We start from the raw sequence: 26,432 nt of genomic DNA on the forward strand, positions 1-26,432 counted from the left end.
CTTCCTCCTCAGAGTTCTCCGTCACTGTGACTCATGTCAGTTTGTCACAGTGGACGGGAGAAAGGGCAGGAAAATTGACAGTCACTATCAATCAATCAGAACGATTTATTAGATTGTGCTCTTTTGGAAAGGTGACAGATTCCTGTTCGGAAGGGGCAAAAAACACACTCTGAGCTGTCTCTTTTACCTCTGAGTTATCTTGACACTGAGCAGAGCCGCTAAATGTCCCTGCAACACAAATATACACACAAACACTCTTAAACACACACATACGCACACTATCTACACCCACACATCTCGTTTTAAAATGCCATTGCATTTCCACTCCATTTCCTTTTTGCAGAGTAGTCCTTTATACACCACCCTCTACTGACTTGCACGTCCTGCAGTGTGAATAGATCTGTTGTACTGTATATTTCTGTACAAGACACGGTTGACATGACCCTTCAGTCTGCATGAAGCTGTTTCTGTACAGTGGTGCCCATACAGTAGCCTATTCCCTTCAGTGTGCAAACTGATTATATCAGGTTCAGTACACATTTGAATAAAAATACAGAAAATACAAAAAACTGTTTTTCTACTGCTGCCATAAACAGTTTTATGCATTTTTTATATAACATTTTTCAATGGAGATACAACACGCTTGCACTGTCACAAATTAAGCATTTCAGGCAACAGATATTACATAAATAGCAGATAGAATTTCATATTTGTGTACATAAATTCATAAACTATATTTTCATTAGCAGGCTGTAAGAAAATGTATTGGTGCTTGTCATGCAGCTCTCTGGATGGCCAAGTTTCTGATACCTGATTTTAAATTGATCACCTGCTTAATACAATAATAGTGAATAAATTGTATAAAAATCCTCGATAACAACTACTGTATAATGTCCCACTAATTACCCAAATGAAACAGCCCTTACTTCACACATGGTGTGACTTAGCAAATTCACATAACAAAGCATGCTACGTATCCTCCGTAATTCAGTCTATTACCTCAGGCATTACAGTGAGCTGCATACAAGCCTATGTGTATTTAAATCACTGCACTTTAGTCAGTTTTGACCTCCCACAGCATCCGTCTTACTGTAACTCTGCTGGAGTCCGTCAGTCATGCCCATGCAGGGGAGGAGCAGATAGGGACCCATGCAGCAGGGAGGAGGGAAGCTAAAAGAGGGCCAGAAAAGAGATCGACACATACACCTACCCTGTAGTAGTCAGTGCTGTAGACGTCTCTGGACATGCCAAAGTCTCCAATCTTTACTAGCAGGTTCTCGCCCACCAGACAATTCCTAGATTAGACAGCAAACATACAGTAAGCAACGAAAAACTATGCACATAAAAATAACAGCAATGTGATATATGTACTAATAACTGGCAAGTCCAGCTTTTACCAGTACCTATTAGACTTCTACTATGTTAACAACGTTTTTGTGCAGTTGAATTCAGGGAATAATTTGCACTTAAAATTATTCTAGCATCCATCTTGAATCCTGAAAATACACTAAAGGTCCAGAGAGAGAAGCTTTCATTCAATGGACAGTTAGATCTTACAAATTGAATGTCAATTTAATGTGTGGCCCAGTCTGTACATTTATAGATCATGTCCAATTGAATTTGTCGGTGGAACTTTCCAACCATGTATAGACATTTTAAGGTGGTATTTCTGTTTCTTTTATTTTAGCTCATGTGGTATTAAGTATTCAAAAAAGTGTAGAAACAGCCTGAATACATTTATTTCAATATCAATAAACTTTTATTAAGTCCATAATGTACATATTATGATAATAAAGTAAGTGATAAACCTGGTGGCCAGGTCACGATGCACAAAGTGCTGTGATGCCAGGTAGACCATGCCAGATGCTATCTGCTGGGCGATGTGCAACATCTGGGACTGAGTCAGCTCCACAGGTCTGGTGGTCTGGCCCTCTGCCATCAGAACTGCATCTGGACCGTGAGCCCTACAAAGGAATAGGTGGACAGGGTTTTAATGTTCACTCAGTTGATGTTTGTTGGAGTCATGTTGTTTATTTTTATTTGTTTTATGTTGATCTGAATATGGTTACTGGCTATCAGCCTTCAACAAGGTGAATTACAAACATGCTCAATTTTCCAGCTTCCCGTTTGATAAGATGTTTTAAATTTGACAAAGAAAAAGGCCATGCCTGAGGAACTTGTTGAGGTCTCCGTGCTTCATGTACTCAAACACCATGATGAGAGGGTCGCTCTCCACGCACACTCCATAGAAAGTGACAATGTGTTCATGCTGAAGGTTGGTCAGCAGCTCAGCCTCACGGTGGAAATCCTTCCTGGCATTCTCGCTGGCCTCTTTAAGTGTCTGAACACACACAAAGAAATGCTCACTGACATTTTAATAAACTGACAAATGAAAAGCTCACACATTATGCAACGTACACTATTGCCAATTAGTCACTTTCACAGTGCACCCAGTCTGCTCCAATTTATTTGGCTGATGTCCATTACATTAAAAAAAAAAAGTAAGTGTCTCGCCTTGTAAAAGTGAGTTACAGCAACTCAGCACACACACTGTGAAATTACTGGCAACGAGCAAGGAGCAATACAATGGGACAGTTTATATTAATGTAAGCCATTATAAAGTACAACATTGTTTACATTCATTATATTCCCTGGTTCCCTTTGAAACTAATCTTTGTCTCCCCTCCATGAATCAGGAAATCTGTCAGGGTGATTGTGTAACACAAGCATCTGTGACAAAGAGAGAAAAAGTGTGTGTAAAAGACAGAGAGAGAGAGAGAGAAAGAGATAGAGTGAGTGAGAGAGAGAGAGAGTGAGAGAGAGAGAAAGAGAGTTGCAGCACCTGAAAGCGATACATGGTCTGTATTCATTTCATATCTAAATAAGAAAAATATAGAAAATTCCTGCTGTCCTACATTAATAATTGATTATCTTCCTACTGTATATGACATGGATATATGTTCGTTTTCCGCGTCTTGTGTGTGTGTTTGTTTGTCTGTCTGTGCACTAACAACGATAGAGGATAGAAACTCCTGTTACAAAAAAAGGTCTCAAGGACAAGAAGAAGTCACCAAGAAAGCTCAGGAAGAAGGACATGACCTTGAAACCTTGTAGCTGGAACGCTGATATGCCAGAAAATGAGACAGACTGTAACTCTACCCACCGAGACTCAACCAATCATGTATCGTGAAATAGAGGCTTGGTCATGTTCATTACAGGCTGCAATTTAATACTGTATGTTGATGATGATGATGATATGGATGATTATGACAGTATTGATACTGTATGAAATCCTGTGCATATCAATCTCAGTTTGATATACAATATCGAACATGTATGGGAAATCTGGGTTGGATGACTTGGATGACTCTACTCCCACATGCCAGGAGTGACTGCCTTTCTTAGTTTGACTGCCTGTCTTAGTTTGACTTTGTGTGAATGAACATGTTGGTATTTGGTCCCTTAAAAAGAGATCAACCTGCACCAGAGGAAGGGTGTGATACTGACAATGAAAATAAATAATAAAAATAAATGCTGATACCGCTTTCTAATTACGCATTGTGGAACCAGCGGTTTCATCAATGGTGGCTAATGATTTATAGCCAATAGGATGATCAACTTTTGGGTTGTTGGTAATGCATTAATAAATATCAATGGGTTTCTCGGTTTATAAAAAGCCATCACATCTGCAGTTATAAATGTTAATAGATGAAGTAGATAATAAGCTAGCTCATAGACACATTAAGTTTCATCATGGTAAACACCAGAAAGAACCCGTAAACCCAAAATATGTTCTTATAATATCTCAAAACGAATCCAAAGCATTAGCATTTATGTTGTTGTGTCATGTTTTATTTGTATTATTAAATAAATTAACTAACCTTGATTATTAAAAAAAAACCAAACAGTTAAAAGTTATAACATAAAACTCTTAATAAAGGGCCTCTTAATAGGCCGTGACACCAAAATGGTTCTGGGCTGCTACATACTTTTTTTTATGACCATATTTGTTGGTTTATCTGCATACAGTGGTCTACTGAGGACATAAACTAATTGTTCATGCATGGTAAGCCCATGCAGTAAAAGGAAATCTGGGACACAAAATTGCATAATAACAATATTTCTTTTTTTTTTTTGGCAAACGCATTGCTCCACTGGGGTCAATCACTGAATTGCTTGATATATTAAATGTAATAAATATTCATTACAGTACTGAGCGAACAATATCAATGTTGAACTCAGGAAACCAACAACAGAGACTTCCCTGTGAGCCAGGCATCTCCGCATGAACTATCACGCTCTGAGTATCTGAATGCAATGTTGCATTAATTCCCAGGCTAAAAGCCATAATATTACACTGTTAGTCATCCAGTCTGCGCACGCTCAGGTCCCTGGACAAATAAAAAGCAATCAACATCCTCTAGCTCGGGAATGTAGTGACTCACATTTACATGTGTGAAGGCAGCATTATTGAAAGTGCTAGGTGTTTGTGATTGATGACATGCAGCAATGTAAGTCTGTGTGTATAGGTGTTTGTGTATGCATATTTCTATGTGTATCCGGACGTGTTAAAGTGTGCCTGTGATCAATGGCACCTCAAGTGTATAATATAAAGCAACTGTAAAACTTATTCTGTATTAGGGCTGACTCCCTGATTGATAGCCGACTCTTAAACCAGAACCATTAAGCCCTATTAGTATGTGTAAGTTATTGTAATGTGGTGTACAGGGGAGAGCATGTATCTGTAATGTAGCGTGCATGACAGAGTGCAACGGAAGTATGTGCTGTGCATAAGGAACTCTGTAAGCGTGCACTGATGAGGGGAGGTCATGGAAATGGAAACCACTGCATGTTCTTTCTTTGAAGTTGGATCTACATGTCTCTTTATGCTGAACAAAAATGACCAATGATAATCCACTGACAAATCTTGAAGCAATTAAAGCAAATGTGCAAATTTTAAGTGAACTTCCAGGAAGTGAGCAATAGAAAATGCAAATCAGTGTGCAACAAGATTACATATCAAATAGAAAGCCAGTGTGCAGTGTGTGAGTATTAGGGCCAGGCAAAAAAAAAAAAAAAAAAAAAAGTCCGGCACAAGAAAAAAAAGAAAAGAAAAAAAAGCCAGGAAAAAAAAAGAAAAAAAGAAAAAGGAAATCAAGTTACTGCGGAGGCTTGACCACAGCTGAAGTGTGTACGTCTTTGGAGTGTGAAGGTGATTTACTGAAGTGGTGAAACTGTATTCGTAACTGATAAATGTATCATATCAATAACGTAAAGCCTATTAATTCTCTTTTTTTTCTTTTTTGCCTGGCTTTTTTTTTTCTTGTGCTGGACTTTTTCTTCTCTTTTTTTTGCCTGGCCCTTAATACTCTGTACGTTTTAGTTTTACCTGATTTAGAATACATTCGTTAATTAATTTGTGCCATCTGTGAACACACAAATCTACACACTGCTAAATGTTGAAGGGTCAGCACACCCAGACTAAGTCAAAACCTAGTATACGATTGTGCGTAACTGTGGTTAGTTTGTTACAGGGATAGTAGGTGGTGGTGTCTGTAATGTGAATTCTTTCATTTTTGTCCCTGTAATATTCATTGTTGTGTATTGAAGTAGCATATCTCATGGCATGGTTAAGCTATGTTTCAGTCAAAAATAAGGGTTTAAATGCAGTTACAGGAGCAACACTTTCCACGTATATCTTGGGATTTTGTATTTGAAAGAGAACTTATTTTAATTCTAATTATAACTATTCTAATTATCTGTTAACTCCCCCTGCTCTGTCATCTGTTTCTATGTGCAGATGTCTGTAAACATATGGTCCCATCCATATGTTTATGTAGCATTAGCATGCTATGCTAACAGTATAACAGCTGTGTGACTTTATATCCATGCTGTGATGTCTTTTACAGCACACACCTGGGGCTTTTAAAAATGACACACTGCAGCTACACCTTATTTTTGTACAGTCTATTGGCCACAGAACAGCACAGCCAAGCTAACTAGCTGCTGACCGACCTGAAGGCTGGTAAAATGGAATCTGTCGCGTCTCTTTGTATGTTGTCAGTGTCAGAGCCTCAGTTCGTCAGTCAGTATGTGTGTTTTTCAAAATTATCTGTAAACACCCCCCAAAGACTCATTCATTTTGAAAGAGCAACAGCCAATGGGGAAACTCCAACACTGGGCCGACTGACCAGTGATGTAACTTTATCACTTAGTGAGTCAGTCAATCAGTCAGTCAGTGACACATTTATGGTTAAAGAGCTGGTTCATGGTTGGTCCGACTAATAAACATGGCTTCTTACGTAGATCTCTTGGTATGTAGTCAGTTCTGGTTTTGGATAGTAAACGCAGGAACACTTTATATTTTTTGCAGAAAGACAGAGGAAATAAATACTCCACAAGAAATTGCGTTAGTTACAGAATCTGGTTTCATTTGAATTGCTTTCTACCAAAGAAATAGTTATTATAGTTTGTTTTGTAATTTGGATGAACCAACACTTTAAGGAGGAAGTGAAGGTAAGGCCATCATCTCTTTGTCTGAAAAGTCTGTTTCGATCAGCATTTTCTCTTTGTTGTTGCAGCAGCAAGGAGAAGAGAAAGACAACTCGAGAGAAATGGTGAGTCACAGCAGTTGACCACAAGAGGGAGAAGAAAAGAGCAGATGGTACATTAGCTAATTGAAAAAAAATCTGATGAATTAGGAGAGTTTAATCAATCAACTGACTGTAATGCTTAAATGATTTATTTACATTACGTCTATAGGCAACCACACATTTAGCAGTTTGAGATACAATTTATTTTTTAATGTAAATTGAGCGCAGATTATACATTAACATGTGGTCAGCAAAACGCTGCACCGTGTTTTACATCCAAGAATTCTGCTTCCCAGGATTTTCAGGTGCATATTTTACAGACTGCTCAGACAGAGCTGAAGCTAAGCTGGCAGCAAACATCAGTGGGCCAGCAAGCGCTTTAAAGCTAAGCTGGAGGGAAACAGGAAGTGTAGGAAGATAAAAGATTTGAGATTTGAGGAAAACGTCAAGATAGAGATGAGAGCTGCAGAGGAAAGAGAAAAAGTATTGCAGATGAGAAAGGGAGAGGAAGTGGGGGACTACGGGAGGACATAGGAGAAACAGAGAAGGAAGGGGGGTCTTACAGGTCATGTATTGTTAATGAGAATTTCTTCACCAATCAGATCCTGTTTCACCACAGACGAGCAGAGAAAGCATCTTTGATGGAGAAATGGATGGATGGAGAGATGGGATTGGGGGGACGCTGTCTGGGAAACCATTCAATTTGATCCCCGGAAGTCAGTGGTTTACAGAGAAACTCTTGAAAGGAACAAGCAGCTAACAATAGCAGAGGAAATGGAGGTGAGGAGGAGTCTAAATACTGTACAGATGCCTTGTGAAGGATTTCATTTCAAAGTGCCACGTATCCATTTCAGGAACATAAGATTATCTGCTGTAAACTGTTCAATATTTCAAATTATCAGATATCATTTCAAAATATAGTAGAGAAGGCAATAACTTCTCATTCAGTAATAACATTATGGGGTTTATTTTGGTGCCAGCCAATCATTCTGCAGGGGCAGGGATTTAAAAATGGATGATATCTTATTTTGAAACTAGACTCCTCATATACAGACTGGGTGGCATTTTATTTCAAAGACAAATTGTCCTTCTGTGTCTGTAGTTTGGTTGATAATAGCTACAAAAAGCAAAGTTTTGATTTTTAAATAATGTGATTATAATGATAGGTCACAGATTTTTTCCCTTCAATTCCCAAAGTCACTTGCACTGTAATCTCACATTTAAATAAAAAAAAAAAATCAAGAAAATTGTAAAAACAAATTGTTGAGGTTAGGGCTGCTCTTGTTATACTGTAGAACATTTTATATAATACAAACCTTTCTATGATTGTACATTATTACTAACACTTTGATATTTGAACACTATAAAGTGACACAAAACCTCCTTTTACTTACATATGAAATGTGTTATTGCACTTAAGTAAGTAAAAATAAGACAATTGGGCCTTTGAAATTACCTTGACAGCCACCAGTATCTTCTCCTGGTCAGGTGAGAGGTTGTAACACTCAGCCAGGAAGACTTTCCCAAACGCCCCCTCTCCTAACTCTCTCTTCAGCACGATGTTATGTCTCTTAATATGTTGGACGACTGTTGAACACAGAGAGAGAGAGAGAGAGAGAGAGAGAGAGAGAGAGAGAGAGAGAGAGAGAGAGAGAGAGAGAGAGAGAGAGAGAGAGAGAGAGAGAGAGAGAGAGAGAGAGAGAGAGAGAGAGAGAGAGAGAGAGAAAAAAAAAACACACACACACTCAACATTAGAAACACAACATATGTTGGTTCACTTATGGTTACAAACATATTAGTTTTACACTACAGAAGGACAGAAGGTTACATAGCTGATAGATGTCTTTTATTAAACACTGATACATTATTTTTTAATTATACATCAAATATTATTTATTGGATTATCTATAATATTAACAAAGCAGTAACACATAGTATGTAATAATCTTGTATTAATTATATAATACACATAAAATATAATATAATAATTTACATTTTATATAGTGCATCTATCATTTTTTCTTGGAGTGTGCCAGGAATCCACTTGCAGTTTTTTTTTTTTTTTTTACTCAGAAAAGATGCAATATTACTCATACAGCCCTCTTATAGGGACCATATTACCCCACTACAAGTTAAGATAAACACAATTAACAGAGGTGGAAATATTAGTAAATTGTGCACAATTCAATTTATGATAATGTTTTCTATTGCATACCATATTATCTAATTGTCTACACATCATATGGATGCTGCAGAAAATAAACAAACTCACTGTATACTGTACACTGATTTGCTTTAGGTCTGACTACAGTGTAAACTGTATACACAATATGTATCTGTAAATAAAGTCTGTTTCACCTACGTAATCTCTTGCTGCCTTCTGCTCACTCACAGTTGGATCAGAGTCGACAAACCTGCTCTCTGTTGCTAAGTAACTTCTGACTCCATGCCAGCTGACTTTTTAGAAAATTTGGCATCTCACCACAGTGATGATTTTTTTTTTGTACAGAATGATTAACAGTGTGGTGTCCTTACTATAACCTAGCTAAGCCCCGTCTTCTTGACTCTAGGCCAGATGTGCAACTGTCTGCATGGAAAGAAACACATATGATCCTATAACCCATGCACTTGGATCCTTGAACACACACACACACACACACACACACACACACACACACACACACACACACACACACACACACACACACACACACACACACACACACACACACACACACACACACACACCCATACTAGACTGAGATTTATCTGTGATGTGATTAAGAGGTGCATTTGAAGAAAAGCTGTCCACTCAGAATATCGCATTAAAGTCCAGCTAGACTCTCAGAAGCTGCATCGATCTACACTGTAAGATACTGAGATCCACCATAACCCAATATCTCACTGAGAGAGGGAGAGAGAGGGGGAAGGAGACACACAGAGAGTAAGAGAGAGAAAGGTGAAGAGAGAGGGAGAGATAAGAGACACCACTTGCCTGAATCAGATACTCGAAAGCATCTATTTCTTAGTGTAAGATTATGGTGGAAGACAACATGCCCACACTATTCAGTGGGTGTTTCTGCATGAGTTTATCTGCAGGCTTTGCACATGTACAGTGCACAATATATAAAACCTGTCTCCTAAAAATATGTTTGATATATTACTAATTTGTTTTGTGTTATAACTTTTTTTCCTTCTTTGTTTTGACTAACTAAGCACTTTGGTTAAGGTCAGGGAAAGATCACAGTTTTGGTATATTGATAATCACATTTTTGTCACATTTCGCTATTGTACACAGATCTGCATTAGGTGCTGCTAATCATGTTAATATTAATGTGTCAATGCAGCTGCCATATTGTAACAGGGCAGCCACACCTCCATATTATGGATACAAGTATATTGTGGCAAGCGGTCTATTCATTTTACAGCTATCATAAATCACATAGTTGTTGATTTATAAGAGGTTTGGGTTCACAGAATATAATGCAGAAGACTAAGTTGATCAAAAATTATGGTTTCTATACCATAATACTTTACTAACAATAAACTGATATTACTATAATAAATCCAAGTTGAGCCTTCCTTTTGTAATTATTTTGTAAGAATATTCAACGTTTTTGTTGCATTGTAATATGGCTTCTGTGATGATTTTTTAAGAACAGAAAATAGATTTAATGTTTTTTTTTAATTGACATGCTTCACAATCCTGTTTTTTTATTCATACTTTCACACTCATGCTATTTTCATAAATTATGTATAAAATGTAAAATAAAGATGAGTTGTGGGCTGCATGTTCTGCTTAGTCAGTCTCTGAAAGAGCTGCGAATATAGACGTATCCTCAGTGTGGTTTAAAGTCTATGTTTACATTTATTGTCCAACAACAAAAACAACAGTAGGTACAATACCAGGTCACAGATCTTCACAATTCCCTGTACAGCAGCACACAATGAACCCACATCCCCACAAGCCAACTGTCCACCATTTAACCAGTTTATTACCTCACCGCACCAGTTGCTACTGTGGTTACTGTGTAATATGTGTTCACCCATGAAAACGCTTCTCCTTAATTAACACCCTCAAATAGCAAATAAATTGATGTGCTGACCATATTTCCACCATTGTTTTTTCATGACAGGGAAATTTGTCCTTGTGCTTAGATTTATAACATTAACATCATTATTAACTTTATCTACGTGCAATGCTGCACATCAGCCCTGTTCTCCTCAACAAAAATATTATTCCCCCATTTACCAAACTTTACACTGTTATTCTCCAATGTTTTTCATTAATAGTACCCATTTTCCATGATTATCATCCTCACTCATTTTCCCCTGTTTAGCATTCCCCTATCCAGTCTCATAATCTTTCTCTGTTTCCCTATTTATCATCATTCTGCTCCATCATTTATTTCTCCTTATTGCCATTCCCCTCAATTTTTAATCAATATCCTCTAAACATTAATATCTAGACACATGTTCTTCTCCCATTCTGCTGCTTTATCAGTATTTTTCCATCATTTGTTTATTATGATTACCATCAAGAAGAATAATATTTCAATCTTTTTCCATCTGCCTTTTCTATCTCTCCTGCGATCTATCCACATCTCCCTGAAGAGCCACTCTTCACACCAATCCTCCTTAATCAGCATCTTACAACCAAAGAAATTAATGTCTCGGGACATAATTATTCCTTGTTTGCCATCTGCCTCTTCTTCCGATTCTCCTTCTCTCATCTGGCCAAAATCTTTCTATGACCCTGGATTCTGAAATAAAACAGCTCCAGCACCTTGGAAATTATGTGGAAATTAAGCAGTACGACAAGACAAAGACACAATAATGTTTGACAGATGCTTTGAAAATAGAGCGACCAGAGACTTCAAATCTGCTCTCCATCAAATTCCTCGCCCAGTTAATGTCATGACTTTCCACCACACCTCCTCTAAGTCAGCCGCCACTCCCAGCTGTCTGCCCTCCTATCACAAGGTGTAGCTAATTGTGACCTATATTTTCATAAGCTTACTGTGTCTTATGCGCCTGTGTATGCATGTGTTCACTTACTGTATGAATCAGATTTTCCAGAGCAATGTTAATCCTCTCTACCTCAATACAACAATATACAAACCTCAAAAGATCTGTTGAGATGGAAATGTTCGAAAAATAAATACATAAAGCAATATGTAACAACTATGAAAGGAGAAAAAAGTGTCTCCTCCACTGAAGAGTCTGGGGTCGTGTCCTTAATTATTTCTCAGGGTATTGGAGTGTATATATGGAGTATATATTGGAGGGTATATGGAGTTTTAGCACTTTTAGTACTTGAGAGGAGACAAAGACATATTTAAACATATTTGATGAGCTTATTTCAGTATGCAGTACATCTTAATAGGTTTGATTATTATTTGACTAAATTTAAGCCAACAAAATATTGAAGGATTAAATATTTTGCCATCAGAATTGTACTTCTTGCAGGGTGGAGAGGGTCTTCGACTTTTACGTTGTGAAATTAAATATATGTTTTATTTCATGGATCCATAACTTCCTAAAATATTCACACAAAGTTTCCTTGACAGAATTATGTAATCTTGTAGTAAGTACAGAGCAGGGGCGATTCTAGGATCAGACCTTTAGGTGGGCTCAAGCACAGAGTGAGATGTTAACATACAATGCCATGCAAGTGTTCAAACCCCCTGCTAAATGACTCATTTCTATGGATAACATAAATTACAACAAGAAATATTAATACATAGTTGAGCGATTTATAGTGTATAATAATAATCACATATTTCTACAGAGAGGACACTCAGGTAGTTAATGATCACTGAGGGAAACACAATATTAATGACAGAACTATCCAAAGTAAATTAAACCTGTATAAAATATGTTTTACGAAAAAATAATAATAATAATTCATTTTACTGTTAGGGGTGCTGAGATCAAATTTAGGGGTGCTTGAGCACCTCAAATCTAAAATCGCCTATGGTACAGAGGAAATAACACTTTCAATTTCATTGTGTTGCCTTTATAATCTTTTGCTGATTTCAGTATATTTTTCTTGAAAGAACTGCTCCATTTAAATTAAATTTACAGGAAATAAAACAGGACAGTCAACCCACATTATCAAATTGCAGAGTTTTTTTTTTTTTTTGGGGGGGGGGGGGGGGGGGGGTGTTCTGTTGGGAGGTTTGCGGGGACGTGGACTCAATAACCTCAGTATTTCTATTTGCCTAATATGTGTATGTATATGTGGTGTTACCAGCTATCCAAATCTGCATGTGCCTTACTGTAGCTCTTTAATAATGCATGTGACACACTTTATAACAATGTAAACCTCTATGATGTTATTATTGTTAATGAGGTGTTCACTTCAGAGGTAAGCTGCACATCTAATGCTTTTTAACACAGCTAACAGTTCTCGTAATTACAAGCGGATCCATCATCTCTGCAGAATAATTGTTGCTCATCTTTAAAGTAGAAAGGTGTATTACTGTATTCAGTATTACAGGTAGTAAGCTGCTTAAGGCTGTTGTTTAAAAAGTTCCTGGCATGCAACCTAGCAGCACTTTGCCAAACTGTCTCCATCAAAGGCTATTGTGCGGGTCCGAAAAGGCAGAGTGCCAAATAATCGGTCAGAGACTTTCAGTATTTATGCTTCCTGTCTGTGAGTCAAAGACGCACACAGAGTAATAGTTGTAATGGCTGTAATATATTAAGAACACACACATGCACGCACGCACACACGCACAGACACACAAACACACACACACACACACACACACACACACACACACACACACACACACACACACACACACACACACACACACACACATTTACTGCAACACAAGGCCATAGCCTGGAGAAGCTTTTATTACTTGTCAATAATCATAATGTCACGTTGATGGACCCGGTCAGTATCCTTGTGTGCTCTGCATCTGCCTATTACCGTTGTTCTTTGTGTGTGAGTGTCTGTTTCTGTTTCCTCATGTTTCTCTTTTTTTTCTTTCTTTCTTGTACCTCTTGTTGCCCTCCTGTCTTTTGCGCTGTTGAATTTCTAGTGTGTACATGTTGTGAGGTTAGATCAATTGGGGCTGGTCATCCACAGGAAGAAAAAAAAAAAACCTCTTACTGAAATGGCTCATGTACTGTGTGTTTTTCTCTCAGTGGCTCTGGTAATGTATGTGTATGAGTCATGCATGGAAGTCTCGAATTTATGAATGGATTTGTGCCTAACATATGTTGGATCATACACACGCAGACACATTTGCGTGTATATGGACTTTCTATTTCCCACCTCTCCCTCAGAATTGACAACTTACCATCAGCTCCAAAGTCATTGCCACCACAGCAGGAGATATGTTGCCATGGTAAGCTCCATGTGTCATGCACATACAGGTCATTTGAATATTTGGGAGTAGAACTCATAATTATAAAATCTTCCTTTGAATTAAAGATAACTGAGGCTATTACTCACATGTGTCCGTTTTGAGTAGACTGTTTGTGCTCCTGAAGTACTGAGGGTTCTCTATCACTGGGATCTTGGTCATGCCGATGATGACTGCATCGGGTCCCATCTCAGAGGAGGAAGGGGTGTTGCTACCATTGGAGACGTGGTGAAGAGGAGAAGCCGAGTCATCATCATTACTGATCACTGAGGATGGTCCTAAGAGAACAGAAAGGGAGGGGGATAAGCACTGCTCAGTTTGGTTTGTTGATTTTATCTTTGCAATGATCAAGAAAGGTCTTCCACGTGAGACAGAAAAAGCATTACATGCCTGCCTTGTTAATAGTATAAGGACACAAGAGAGTTAATCAAGTTATAAAGCTGTTATTAGCAAAGATCGAGGAGATGAAGTCATAATGAGGGGAGGTTAAGCTGTTATTATTGATTACAAGACATCTACTGTATGAGAAGGAGAGAAAGACGTTACTCATCATGTTAGTTGTTGATCACTGTCAGAGCCCTTTCACAGATTAAAAAATTAGAAATCTCAACACAGCCAGATGTGTATGCATGTGTTTTTCACACCGCTTCTCATCCTCTAAGATTTTGTGACTTGTGAGACAGCAAAGATACTTATTATGAAGCTCCATATATGAACAGTTACAGTTTGTTTATATCATTGTATTTGATAGAGCTTAAAAAATGCATCAAATGGTTAAGAGAAGAGTTTGTTATTTGCTATTAAAATCCCTTCATATGAAACCTTTCTATCATCAGGAAGGAAAAAGCTGTGTCTGACTATTTGTAACTTTCCAAAACTGTCATCACACCTGCTTCCTGCAGCATCTGCTCAGGTGTGTAGAGCTTAGAAAGTATGCAGGATTGGTTTCAAGCTGTCTTTCAAATTATTTTTACCTCCGTCAATTTTTGTATGCACAAATGACTGCAACAATATGAATGCCTTTGAGAAAACACCTAGCCTGCGTACTGTTATCTCAACTGTCTCTAGCCCTATTACACTTTGCAACTGTGGGTTGTCTAAGACGAAAGTTGACCCATATCTACAAAATAACTAATCAGAATATGAAATGAAATGACAACGAATTCACTGGCCGGCATTTCATAAATGAAGTTTAGGGGGGAAAACACACTTGTTCTCTTATGTCTCATATGTCCATGACTAACAAAAAACAAAATGATGGAGGTGAAACGAAGAAGAGATTTATGCAACCTTGCTGCATTTTCAAAACATCAGAGCTGCGCAGATTAAAGACACAAGGTGATGCTTTCATAAACATGATTTATATTCAATGATAGCACCACGATACACCATACATTCAAGCACACAATTTGACATGCCTCAAATTGATATTGTAGTCTCACACAATGTGACATTCAATGAATGTATACGATCATTTGTTGTTGCACAGTCTAAAGGCGTCATATGACAGCAGCGTAATCAGGACTGACCTGCCTTACTTCACCCAGCAAACAAATTTCGGTTCTCAAAACGTTATGAGAACGTTTTTTTTTAGTTGTAGGAACGTTTTTTTAACGTTGCAACACAACGTAGTATACTGGTATAAACGGCAAGTTTTTCTGACGTAACCAGAAGGTTATTTTGATGTTCCCAGAACGTTTTGAGAAGGTTATTAGAACGTTTTAAGAAGGTTACCAGAATGTTTTCTCTCAAACGTTCGTTCTAAGTTAAAACTGCAAGTTTTCCTGACGTTACCAGAAGGTTATTATGATGTTCCCAGAACGTTTTGAGAAGGTTAATAGAACGTTTTAAGAAGGTTACCAGAATGTTTTCTCTCAAACGTTCGTTCTAAGTTAAAACTGCAAGTTTTCCTGACGTTACCAGAAGGTTATTATGATGTTCCCAGAACGTTTTGAGAACGTCAGGATTTTTATCCTCAAATAGTAAATGGACTGTACTTATATCGCGCCTTTCTAGTCTTTTCGACCACTCAAAGCGCTTTACACTACAACTCATTCACACACATTCATACACTGATGGCAGGCAGCTACCACGCAGGGTGCCAACCTGCACATCAGGAGGAATCTAACCATTCACTTGCATTCATACACTGTTGGCACAGCAACGGGAGCAACCAGGGGTTAAGTGTCTTGCCCAAGGACACATCGACATGTAGACTGGAGGAGCCGGGAATCGAACTGCCAATCTTCCAATTGGAGGATGACTGCTCTACCTCCTGAGCCACAGCCCCCATCCACCCTCAGGGATCACGTACAACCCAAATCACATTCATTACATAGAGTATCAGCTGATGCCATTGGGTGGAAGTTACATGTTGCCGTATACTGAATAGGTAACAATTCTCTTTTACTTTTTCAATCACACTGCTACAATGATGATGTGTGTGTGAGGTGGAGGGGAAGAGGAATTAATAGAATAGAATAGAATAGAACTTATTGATTCTCGAAGGCAAATTCAATTGCTTTGTAGCTCAACAAAACAAATGATGTATTCTGATGGCAGTTCGTATGAAACATTTCCAGAATCTTTCAGCAACGTAGCTGGATCAGTGGATTTCTGCCTCATCCCTTTCATTCCACTAAGGCGCTATGAAGAGGATGGTCAGAGTTCCGAAAAGATGGTTTCCAACTTCGTTTGTGTGTGCATTGCTCCACCACATCCTGTCCAGCTGTCTTTCATCTTTCTCTTTTATGTTGCCTCCCCTGCAGCATAGAACAGTACAATTGGTAAAAACATCTGCAGCATATTTTTGTAGATGTCTAAGGATATGATGCCTCCTTAAGAAAAAGAGCAGCTCTGTCCTTTTCTGTAGAGTGTATCTATGTTAGGGGACCAGTACAACTTGTTGTCCAGGTGAACTCCCAGATATTTGTAGGTTAGCATTACCTCAATATCCACCCCACGAATTGGCTGAAAAAGGAGCTTGGACTTTTGGAAATCCACTATCATTTCCTTTGTCTTTGTGGTGTTCAGTTGGAGGCAATTGTAAATATGATTATATTGTGGGGAATGGTGCAATATTTGTATTATTATTATTTTTGTATGGCATATGTGTAATAACTGCTCTTGGTGCAGGAACCTCTGGGGAAAGTTAGAAAATTACCCTCAAATAACGTTACAACTATCATGTTATTAGAACGTTTTAGGAATGTTATATGAAAACCGTCATTTACAGAACTTTCTTAGAACGTTGTGGGAAGGTTACCCAAAATTCTACCAAATGGGAACTTTAGGGGAACATTCTAAAAATTACTTTATAAAAACGTTATTTCATCTGGTTATTAGAACGTTTTAGGAATGTTATATAAAAACCGTCATTTATAGAACTTTCTTAGAACGTTGTGGGAAGGTTACCCAAAATTCTACCAAATGGGAACTTTAGGGGAACATTCTAAAAATTACTTTATAAAAACGTTATTTCATCTGGTTATTAGAACGTTTTAGGAATGTTATATAAAAACCGTCATTTATAGAACTTTCTTAAAACGTTGTGGGAAGGTTACCCAAAATTCTACCAAATGGGAACTTTAGGGGAACATTCTAAAAATTACTTTATAAAAACGTTATTTCATCTGGTTATTAGAACGTTTTAGGAATGTTATATAAAAACCGTCATTTATAGAACTTTCTTAGAACGTTGTGGGAAGGTTACCCAAAATTCTACCAAATGGGAACTTTAGGGGAACATTCTAAAAATTACTTTATAAAAACGTTATTTCATCTGGTTATTAGAACGTTTTAGGAATGTTATATAAAAAACGTCATTTATAGAACTTTCTTAAAACGTTGTGGGAAGGTTACCCAAAATTCTACCAAATGGGAACTTTAGGGGAACATTCTAAAAATTACTTTATAAAAACGTTATTTCATCTGGTTATAAGAACGTTTTAGGAATGTTATATAAAAACCGTCATTTATAGAACTTTCTTAGAACGTTGTTGGAAGGTTACCCAAAATTCTACCAAATGGGAACTTTAGGGGAACATTCTAAAAATTACTTTATAAAAACGTTATTTCATCTGGTTATTAGAACGTTTTAGGAATGTTATATAAAAACCGTCATTTATAGAACTGTCTTAGAACGTTGTGGGAAGGTTACCCAAAATTCTACCAAATGGGAACTTTAGGGGAACATTCTAAAAATTACTTTATAAAAACGTTATTTCATCTGGTTATTAGAACGTTTTAGGAATGTTATATAAAAACCGTCATTTATAGAACTTTCTTAAAACGTTGTGGGAAGGTTACCCAAAATTCTACCAAATGGGAACTTTAGGGGAACATTCTAAAAATTACTTTATAAAAACGTTATTTCATCTGGTTATTAGAACGTTTTAGGAATGTTATATAAAAACCGTCATTTATAGAACTTTCTTAAAACGTTGTGGGAAGGTTACCCAAAATTCTACCAAATGGGAACTTTAGGGGAACATTCTAAAAATTACTTTATAAAAACGTTATTTCATCTGGTTATTAGAACGTTTTAGGAATGTTATATAAAAACCGTCATTTATAGAACTTTCTTAGAACCTTGTTGGAAGGTTACCCAAAATTCTACCAAATGGGAACTTTAGGGGAACATTCTAAAAATTACTTAATAAAAACGTTATTTCATCTGGTTATAAGAACGTTTTAGGAATGTTATATAAAAACCGTCATTTATAGAACTTTCTTAGAACGTTGTGGGAAGGTTACCCAAAATTCTACCAAATGGGAACTTTAGGGGAACATTCTAAAAATTACTTTATAAAAACGTTATTTCATCTGGTTATTAGAACGTTTTAGGAATGTTATATAAAAAACGTCATTTATAGAACTTTCTTAGAACGTTGTTGGAAGGTTACCCAAAATTCTACCAAATGGGAACTTTAGGGGAACATTCTAAAAATTACTTTATAAAAACGTTATTTCATCTGGTTATTAGAACGTTTTAGGAATGTTATATAAAAACCGTCATTTATAGAACTGTCTTAGAACGTTGTGGGAAGGTTACCCAAAATTCTACCAAATGGGAACTTTAGGGGAACATTCTAAAAATTACTTTATAAAAACATTATTTCATCTGGTTATTAGAACGTTTTAGGAATGTTATATAAAAACCGTCATTTATAAAACTTTCTTAGAACGTTGTGGGAAGTTTACCCCAAAATTCTACCAAATGGGAACTTTAGGGGAACATTCTAAAAATGACTTTATAAAAACATTATTTCATCTGGTTATTAGAACATTTTAGGAATGTTATATAAAAACCGTCATTTATAGAACTTTCTTAGAACATTACTGGAAGGTTACCCAAAATTCTACCAAATGGGAACTTTAGGGGAACATTCTAAAAATTACTTTATAAAAACGTTATTTCATCTGGTTATTAGAACGTTTCAGGAATGTTATATAAAAACCGTCATTTATAGAACTGTCTTAGAACGTTGTGGGAAGGTTACCCAAAATTCTACCAAATGGGAACTTTAGGGGAACATTCTAAAAATTACTTTATAAAAACGTTATTTCATCTGGTTATTAGAACGTTTTAGGAATGTTATATAAAAACCGTCATTTATAGAACTTTCTTAGAACGTTGTTGGAAGGTTACCCAAAATTCTACCAAATGGGAACTTTAGGGGAACATTATAAAAATTACTTTATAAAAACGTTATTTCATCTGGTTATTAGGACGTTTTAGGAATGTTATATAAAAACCGTCATTTATAGAACTGTCTTAGAACGTTGTGGGAAGGTTACCCAAAATTCTACCAAATGGGAACTTTAGGGGAACATTCTAAAAATGACTTTATAAAAACGTTATTTCATCTGGTTATTAGAACGTTTTAGGAGTTTGTTATATAAAAACCGTCATTTATAGAACTTTCTTAGAACGTTGTGGGAAGGTTACCCAAAATTCTACCAAATGGGAACTTTAGGAACATTCTAAAAATTACTTTATAAAAACGTTATTTCATCTGGTTATTAGAACGTTTTGGGAATGTTACGTTAGACACTAACATTTATACAACGTTCTTAAAATGTTCTTTAAAGAATGTTCAATAGAAAACTTGTTGGGAACGTTTTGGGAAGGTCACCGGAACGTTATGTGTTTGCTGGGCACTTATCGTTCTTGTAAAGCAGGAGGTAGATTAATGTGATGACAGCATGAGCCCCATTACAATGACTAACACAAACAGGTCTTAATGTGCAACAGCACTGTACGAAGACAGATGAGAACCAACAGTAGTAATGTTGATGAAGATGGTCGGAAACAACTTCCAAAGAGCTGACAAGAATCATTGTGATTGGATGAAAACAAATGTGCACATTTCAACATGTGGAAAATCAGAAACAAGCAAAGCCTAGAGTCCAATTAGAGGGCCAAACCTGTAGAATAGCACAAGGTTCTTTGTCACCATTGGTTGTTTCATGTTTGACTGCTGGGTTATTTTTTTTAGGTCAGGCTCTGCAGCATTTAATGAAGAAGTGAAGGGAAAAGAGAAACGAAAGTATATTTCTACAAAGCTGGAGGGTAACTGAGAGAATTAATGCATGCCTTCAAAAAGACAAATTCCAGTAATCTAGGAGTAAAAACCAAAAAGTAGGAAATCCAGATTCAGTGCTCTTTTTTACATTGCTGTTATCTGGTGTGAAACATGTCTATACAGAATATTCCTCTCTATCAGAGAGTTCTTTCAACATATTCTAACCAAGATAGGATATTAAAATTCATGTGTCACACAGCAGACATTTTTGAAAGCAAAAATGAGATAACAACATAAAGCAAGAAACTGAAAACAACAGAGAGGTGGGCTGGCGTGAGTCAGACACTGAGCCCAACCCTTTTTCAGAAAAACATTTTTGTTTTGGCAACACATGGAGGTGTTTCATTAGTTTCTAATTAAGACAGTGAAAACAGTCCATGAAGCTTATTCCATATTCACAAGTTTGTTTGTTGTTGTTTTTTTTACTTTGTGACATTGGTGCTAATTTTTGTCTTTAGGTTTAGTGCAAATGCAAACAATATCAGCTTATTCCTCACAGACTGTAACACTAACTAACACTTGCAGCTAAATTTACAAGTGCAGGCAGGCACACTGTCTCTCTCTCTCTCTCTCTCTCTCTCTCTCTCTCTCTCTCTCTCTCTCTCTCTCTCTCTCTCTCTCTCTCTCTCTCTCTCTCTCTCTCTCTCTCTCTCTCTCGCAAACACACACACACAAATAGGCATCATGCTACCGAACATTTCAAAACACTGTGTGTGTTTGTGTCACCTTTAACCCCTAACTGTAACCCTACAACCTTAACTCTCACTCTCACTGTGCATAATTTTACAGCTCTGTATCTTGATTGTAGTGTAATATTAAATCCAACAACTTGCTGGTTCCACCAATCCCACTTAAAATAAACACTTCAAACTGTGGATCACTGCAGCTTTCAGTCACCTTCTGCTTTTTATTTTGGGTAGTTGATCTATCTGGGTAGCTCTCTCTGATCCATCATACAAAAAAGAAGTGAGCCACCCAGAGTGGTGGAATAAATATAGATAAATATAGGCTAAAAGGTGGGTGGATATTGGATTTAAAATCAACAGGTCCAATTTAATGGTCTGTTGGTCTCTTTCTAATATTAGCCATTTCTTTTCCCCTATGTTAACCAAAAACATCATTAGTTTCTTCTGTGGTTGTCTAGTTTCTGTAAAAAATGATTATTACTTAAACTTGCATTAACTGATTTATTGGCTACTTAGGGGCAATGGAAGCACAACACTGACATAACATCATCAACTAAGCTGACATGTTGTTCAACTGTTACAGAGCAATTATCATTCGTTTGGAGTCGTCTTTCTTGCCACCTAATGAATTTAAGTCCAATATTCACTCTCTTCTAGCTCTTTTTTTGCTCTCTACCAACTCCTGAGTGAAATATCTGGATCTTTAGCTGCTCTACTCTTTTATTCTTATTATTTATTCCAGGCCAGGTTTTTGTTTTTGTTTTTTGCCAGTCTGCTATGATGTTTTCAATGTATATTATACTGTGTCCACTCAGCAAATTATTAAATTAAATAAAGGCTTTTGAAGCGAACACACAAAATAACTTAATGATAACATGCAATGCCTGTAAGTGATTTTAATTACCCGGGTACATGGAGGGTTTAACAAATTACAGCATGTCTGTGGATTGTACTCTACAAGTACTGTAATAAAAGCTTATGAGTGATTGTTGATTTCATGCTTCTAACTCTGTGATATCATCGTATTTATGCATCCCCTGTGTTTTAAGGGTGTGAACAAGAAAACGTGTGTTTGCATGTATGTGTTTGTGTGTATTAGGCTCTCATAAAGAGCATAATTAGATGCTTCCATCCTGTCTTTCATCAGCTCTTCACTGTTTGTCAGTTGCAGAAAAAATAACACCACAGAAACATGTTAGGGCATGGGTGTCCTCATGGACATCGAAGCATTATTCAGAATGGCATTGACACAGACACACACACACACACACACACACACACACACACACACACACACACACACACACACACACACACACACACACACACACACACACACACGCAAGTGTACCTGAAACCCAGTCTTTCTCTAGACCTTTTCAAGACACGAGCATAGGCCTGCAAACATTGTATTATGTCTTGAGATTGATTTCCCATGAGCACAAAATACAGTAGATGTATACCCTCTCATGTGGTCGGCTCGGCTGAATTATAACACTGGTTGACATCGTTCATTTCCTCTATCCCTGGCCTCATATCAGACTCCAGTGCTGCTGACAGATCTTGATTGAGAGGGAGAAACTGAGAGAGTTTGTGTGTGAGGATGTGTGTGTGTGTCTGTGTGTGTGAGAGAGAGAGAGAGAGAGAGAGAGAGAGAGAGAGAGAGAGAGAGAGAGAGAGAGAGAGAGAGAGAGAGAGAGAGAGAGAGAGAGGAGTCTAAATCAGCTGGTATATGTGTGTGTAGGTGAGTATAGAAAAGGCCTTGAGAGAGAAAAAGAATGAGAGCGAGAGAACAATAGTTTGTTTTGTGTGTGGAGCTGAGCAAACTTATGTGTGCAGTAAATGTGTGTATGTCTTCTGGCAGCCTTGTCCTGTGTTCAGGACCACAATATTATGCTAATATATGCAAAACAAAAGGACCCCTAAATAGTAATGGAGCACAAAAGACGAATACCGTGCCAGTTTGGGATGTAAGTAAGAAATTATACTCTTGAACTGCTTCCTTTGGATCTGATATACAGCAACTGTGCCTTCTTTTGATGAAAACCCATAAGAACTCCTGCACAACCACCTCTAAAATGTCAACCTGTAATGATTTAATCTTTAATCTTTGAATGATTAATGTTAAGCTTTTCTGACAATATATTTTATAGATCACCCAGTTGCTCATTTAAGTATGGGATTATGAATTATTGACCCATAAATAGAATCCTTTAGTTAGTCTGAAAACATAAAAATCACCATTTCAGGTAAATGTTTCCACCGGCCAGTGCCAAAATGTAAGAAATGCAAGCAAAAATGCCACATTTAATGATACAAATTATATAATCATACAGAAATTGACCAGATCTGTTAAGTTTAGCCACCCAAAAGCTTTGAACAGAATTCGTATCATTCCTCTTTTTGTAACCATCAGTTGTATTTGTCAAAAAGCCTTGACTGAAATATTCAGGATCAAAGGAATAGCGCAAATACATCTTACAACATTAAAGGACACTGCAGGTTGTTGAAATATTTGATTTTCATCACATGACCAATAGTAGACAGGTCCTTCTAATACTAAATAAGAGGGGTACATTCTATTTATCCTCTTATATAATTCCATTACTGCTTCAATTCAGATCTCAACTGTACCAACATTATTAGTAAATGGGAAGCAGCCATTTTACATTGTCACAGCTGGCAAAGACGACATGGTTTCCAAATTATTCTTCATTGAAAAATGAAGCCACTGGTGGAGGGCAGTTTGAGTCATCTAGTTGCTAGCAATGTTTACCTCACTGAGTTTACCTCACTGAGTTTACCTCAGTGTAACAAAAGAAGGATAAATACACAGCGCACACCAGAGCACAGGTTATTGTCTGTCAGCATGTGTGTGTGTTTGTGTTGGGAGGGGCTGAAGATCATTAACACAGAGAGGTCTCAGGGTCAAATCGTTATAAATACTGTTAAGCTGAGGGGCAATAGGAGGCTGTGTGTGTGTGTGTGTGTGTGTGTGTGTGAGAGAGAGAGAGAGAGAGAGAGAGAGAGAGAGAGAGAGAGAGAGAGAGAGAGAGAGAGAGAGAGAGAGAGATGGAGACAGAGAAAGGTGGCGTGCTGGAGGGTCCGTTGGGAGTGACTTGGTGAAATGAGGATGGAAGTGTAGGGATTGTAGGCAGAGGGAGGGAGAGAGAGAGATGGACAGGAGAGGTGAAAGTGTAAGTGGGGTCAGGTCACGACCCGACACTGTTAATAGACATGAAACCGATGTTTAAACTGGTGCAGACTGGAGCTCCTCGCAGTCTGCTGCGAAATTACATTGCCTTGCTTTCAAAGTTCAGGTCATGAAGATAAACCCTAAAACTGTCAATTATGTCATTGTTTTCAGACTAATTTATCCTTTTACTTCCTCCCACACTCACTGAGCTGTGATTGTTTTGTTTTCTGTGAAATTAAAGCGATGAACAGAAAGGATGGGATTAAGCTGTTAAATACGTTATTTTAAGGACAATTCTAGTTTTATGTTAAAATAAAACCCAATTCAATTTGGCTCTTATTTTAATAGGTTTGGCTATTATTTCTATTGGTTGTGAAACACTAAACTCATCAAAATAATTGCTGCAATCCATGAATCACTACAAGATTACTATGATGAAGTCCGATTGGGCAACAAATGGTCACACATTTTATTCAGATTGTCTAAATTATTTTAATTTGAGGTAAAACTGGCAAGTATGGTAGACTAAATTTGAATGAGGACGTCAGTCTGTAAACTATGTTGAATGTTTCATATTTTGGGTATAATTTTACCTTTTATCATTGTTTTCTCTTAGATTTAAGTTTGGGTAAAACGTATGAACATCTTGTGACTTGTGTCTCTTTCTCTGTGTCCCCAGCTCCTTTTCCAACTCTTATATTATACATTATCCAGTTGCAAACCATGCAGCACTTGAAGAACATGGAAATGATTGTTGAGGTACTTGCTTCACCTCATCCTGTCACAGTTAATAAAGTGACTTGGATTGTGGCTTGTTCATCACGTTGGACAATGGTGTCAAATTAATTAATGTTAAAAATTTGGTTTGTCCCTCATTTGCCTCTGTTCTCTATAGGGTGAGTTGAGATTGAATGCAAAATATTGCCTTCTAATATCTTCACAAATTTAACTGAATGGTCATGAATTAAAGTTGGGACACTGACTAAAGTTTTTGCTCCAAATTTGAAAACTTTATACAGTAATATGAAGTTGCTACTTTGCCACAATTTGTGCCAGCTGGGGCTAATTTTTATTAAATCACTTCATATTAAATCACACCCCTCATGTTTCCTCTGCATCCAATCTGTTAACACCTTTAGTGATGTGGCTGTGTTCACAGACCTCAGTAATTTGACTTGGTGGGTATAGCGTTATTAGTGCAGATTATAGACTCTATTTAAAGATTGACATAGTGAAGTGTGACATCACCCATTGGTTTACACTAGAAGCGATTTTTAGCCCACAGTTGTTGCTTTGGTCGACACTATCTCTTCTGTTTGGATTCAAGACCCTCCAAATAAGAAGCGCATGGTGTTGCCTTTTAATGTTCTAGAAACAGCAAATGCTTTCTTACTGGATCACCGAGCAGTGCTAATATGGGCTAACATTAGCTATTTTAGCTAAATTATCCTAACTGGGCAGGTATCATAATCAAGAAATGTTAAACTTACCACAATATTGTAACAATATGTGCAAATCAGGGAGAGAAACAGGTGAGAAAACTGTCAATCAACGCCATCAGGTATTGTAAGTCCACAAAACTGAGAAATAATTTCAACGAGTGCACTTATTACAGGGCCTGAATTTAGCTTTTTGAAAAGGAGTCAATTGGAGCCAGCATCTAGCAGCTGTCACTTGGATTGAACTGTAAGGTACTTCGTCTTTGGCTTCAGCCTTAAGCTGTGGTAGTTGCCACTTGGTACAGATTGGAATGATGACCAAAAATATGTAAATAGGACCAATGTTTTATGAGACACAAATTCCCTTTAAGTAGCATTTTTAGTAGCATGAGAGCATAAAAATAATGGTCACCAGTTTCCTCAAGTGAAGAAACAGCAAAATTTTACGAGCTGTTCTGGACTGCCTCTGAGTGTGATGTCGCTAATCTACCTCCGAATAAAGTTTGTGTACTGCAACACATGGCCTTGTGTCCATCTGTCAGGACAGCT

The 26,432-nt window shown here is 37.2% G+C and overlaps 1 protein-coding gene across 1 annotated transcript in view; it reads right to left on the reverse strand.

The window, feature by feature from the left end:
- Positions 1 to 26,432, reverse strand: part of ntrk2a (neurotrophic tyrosine kinase, receptor, type 2a) — an 88,208-nt gene that overhangs the window by 12,057 nt on the left and 49,719 nt on the right. The window contains exons 14-18 of the mRNA XM_062417441.1: positions 14,065 to 14,253; positions 8,050 to 8,180; positions 2,169 to 2,341; positions 1,809 to 1,964; positions 1,205 to 1,295 (exon numbers count right to left, since the gene is read on the reverse strand). Of these exons, the coding sequence (XP_062273425.1) occupies positions 1,205 to 1,295; positions 1,809 to 1,964; positions 2,169 to 2,341; positions 8,050 to 8,180; positions 14,065 to 14,253 (740 nt within the window). The remainder of the gene's footprint in view (positions 1 to 1,204; positions 1,296 to 1,808; positions 1,965 to 2,168; positions 2,342 to 8,049; positions 8,181 to 14,064; positions 14,254 to 26,432) is intronic.

The sequence above is a fragment of the Scomber scombrus genome, chromosome 4 (genome assembly GCF_963691925.1).
Source record: "Scomber scombrus chromosome 4, fScoSco1.1, whole genome shotgun sequence".
Taxonomy (NCBI): Eukaryota; Metazoa; Chordata; class Actinopteri; order Scombriformes; family Scombridae; genus Scomber; species Scomber scombrus.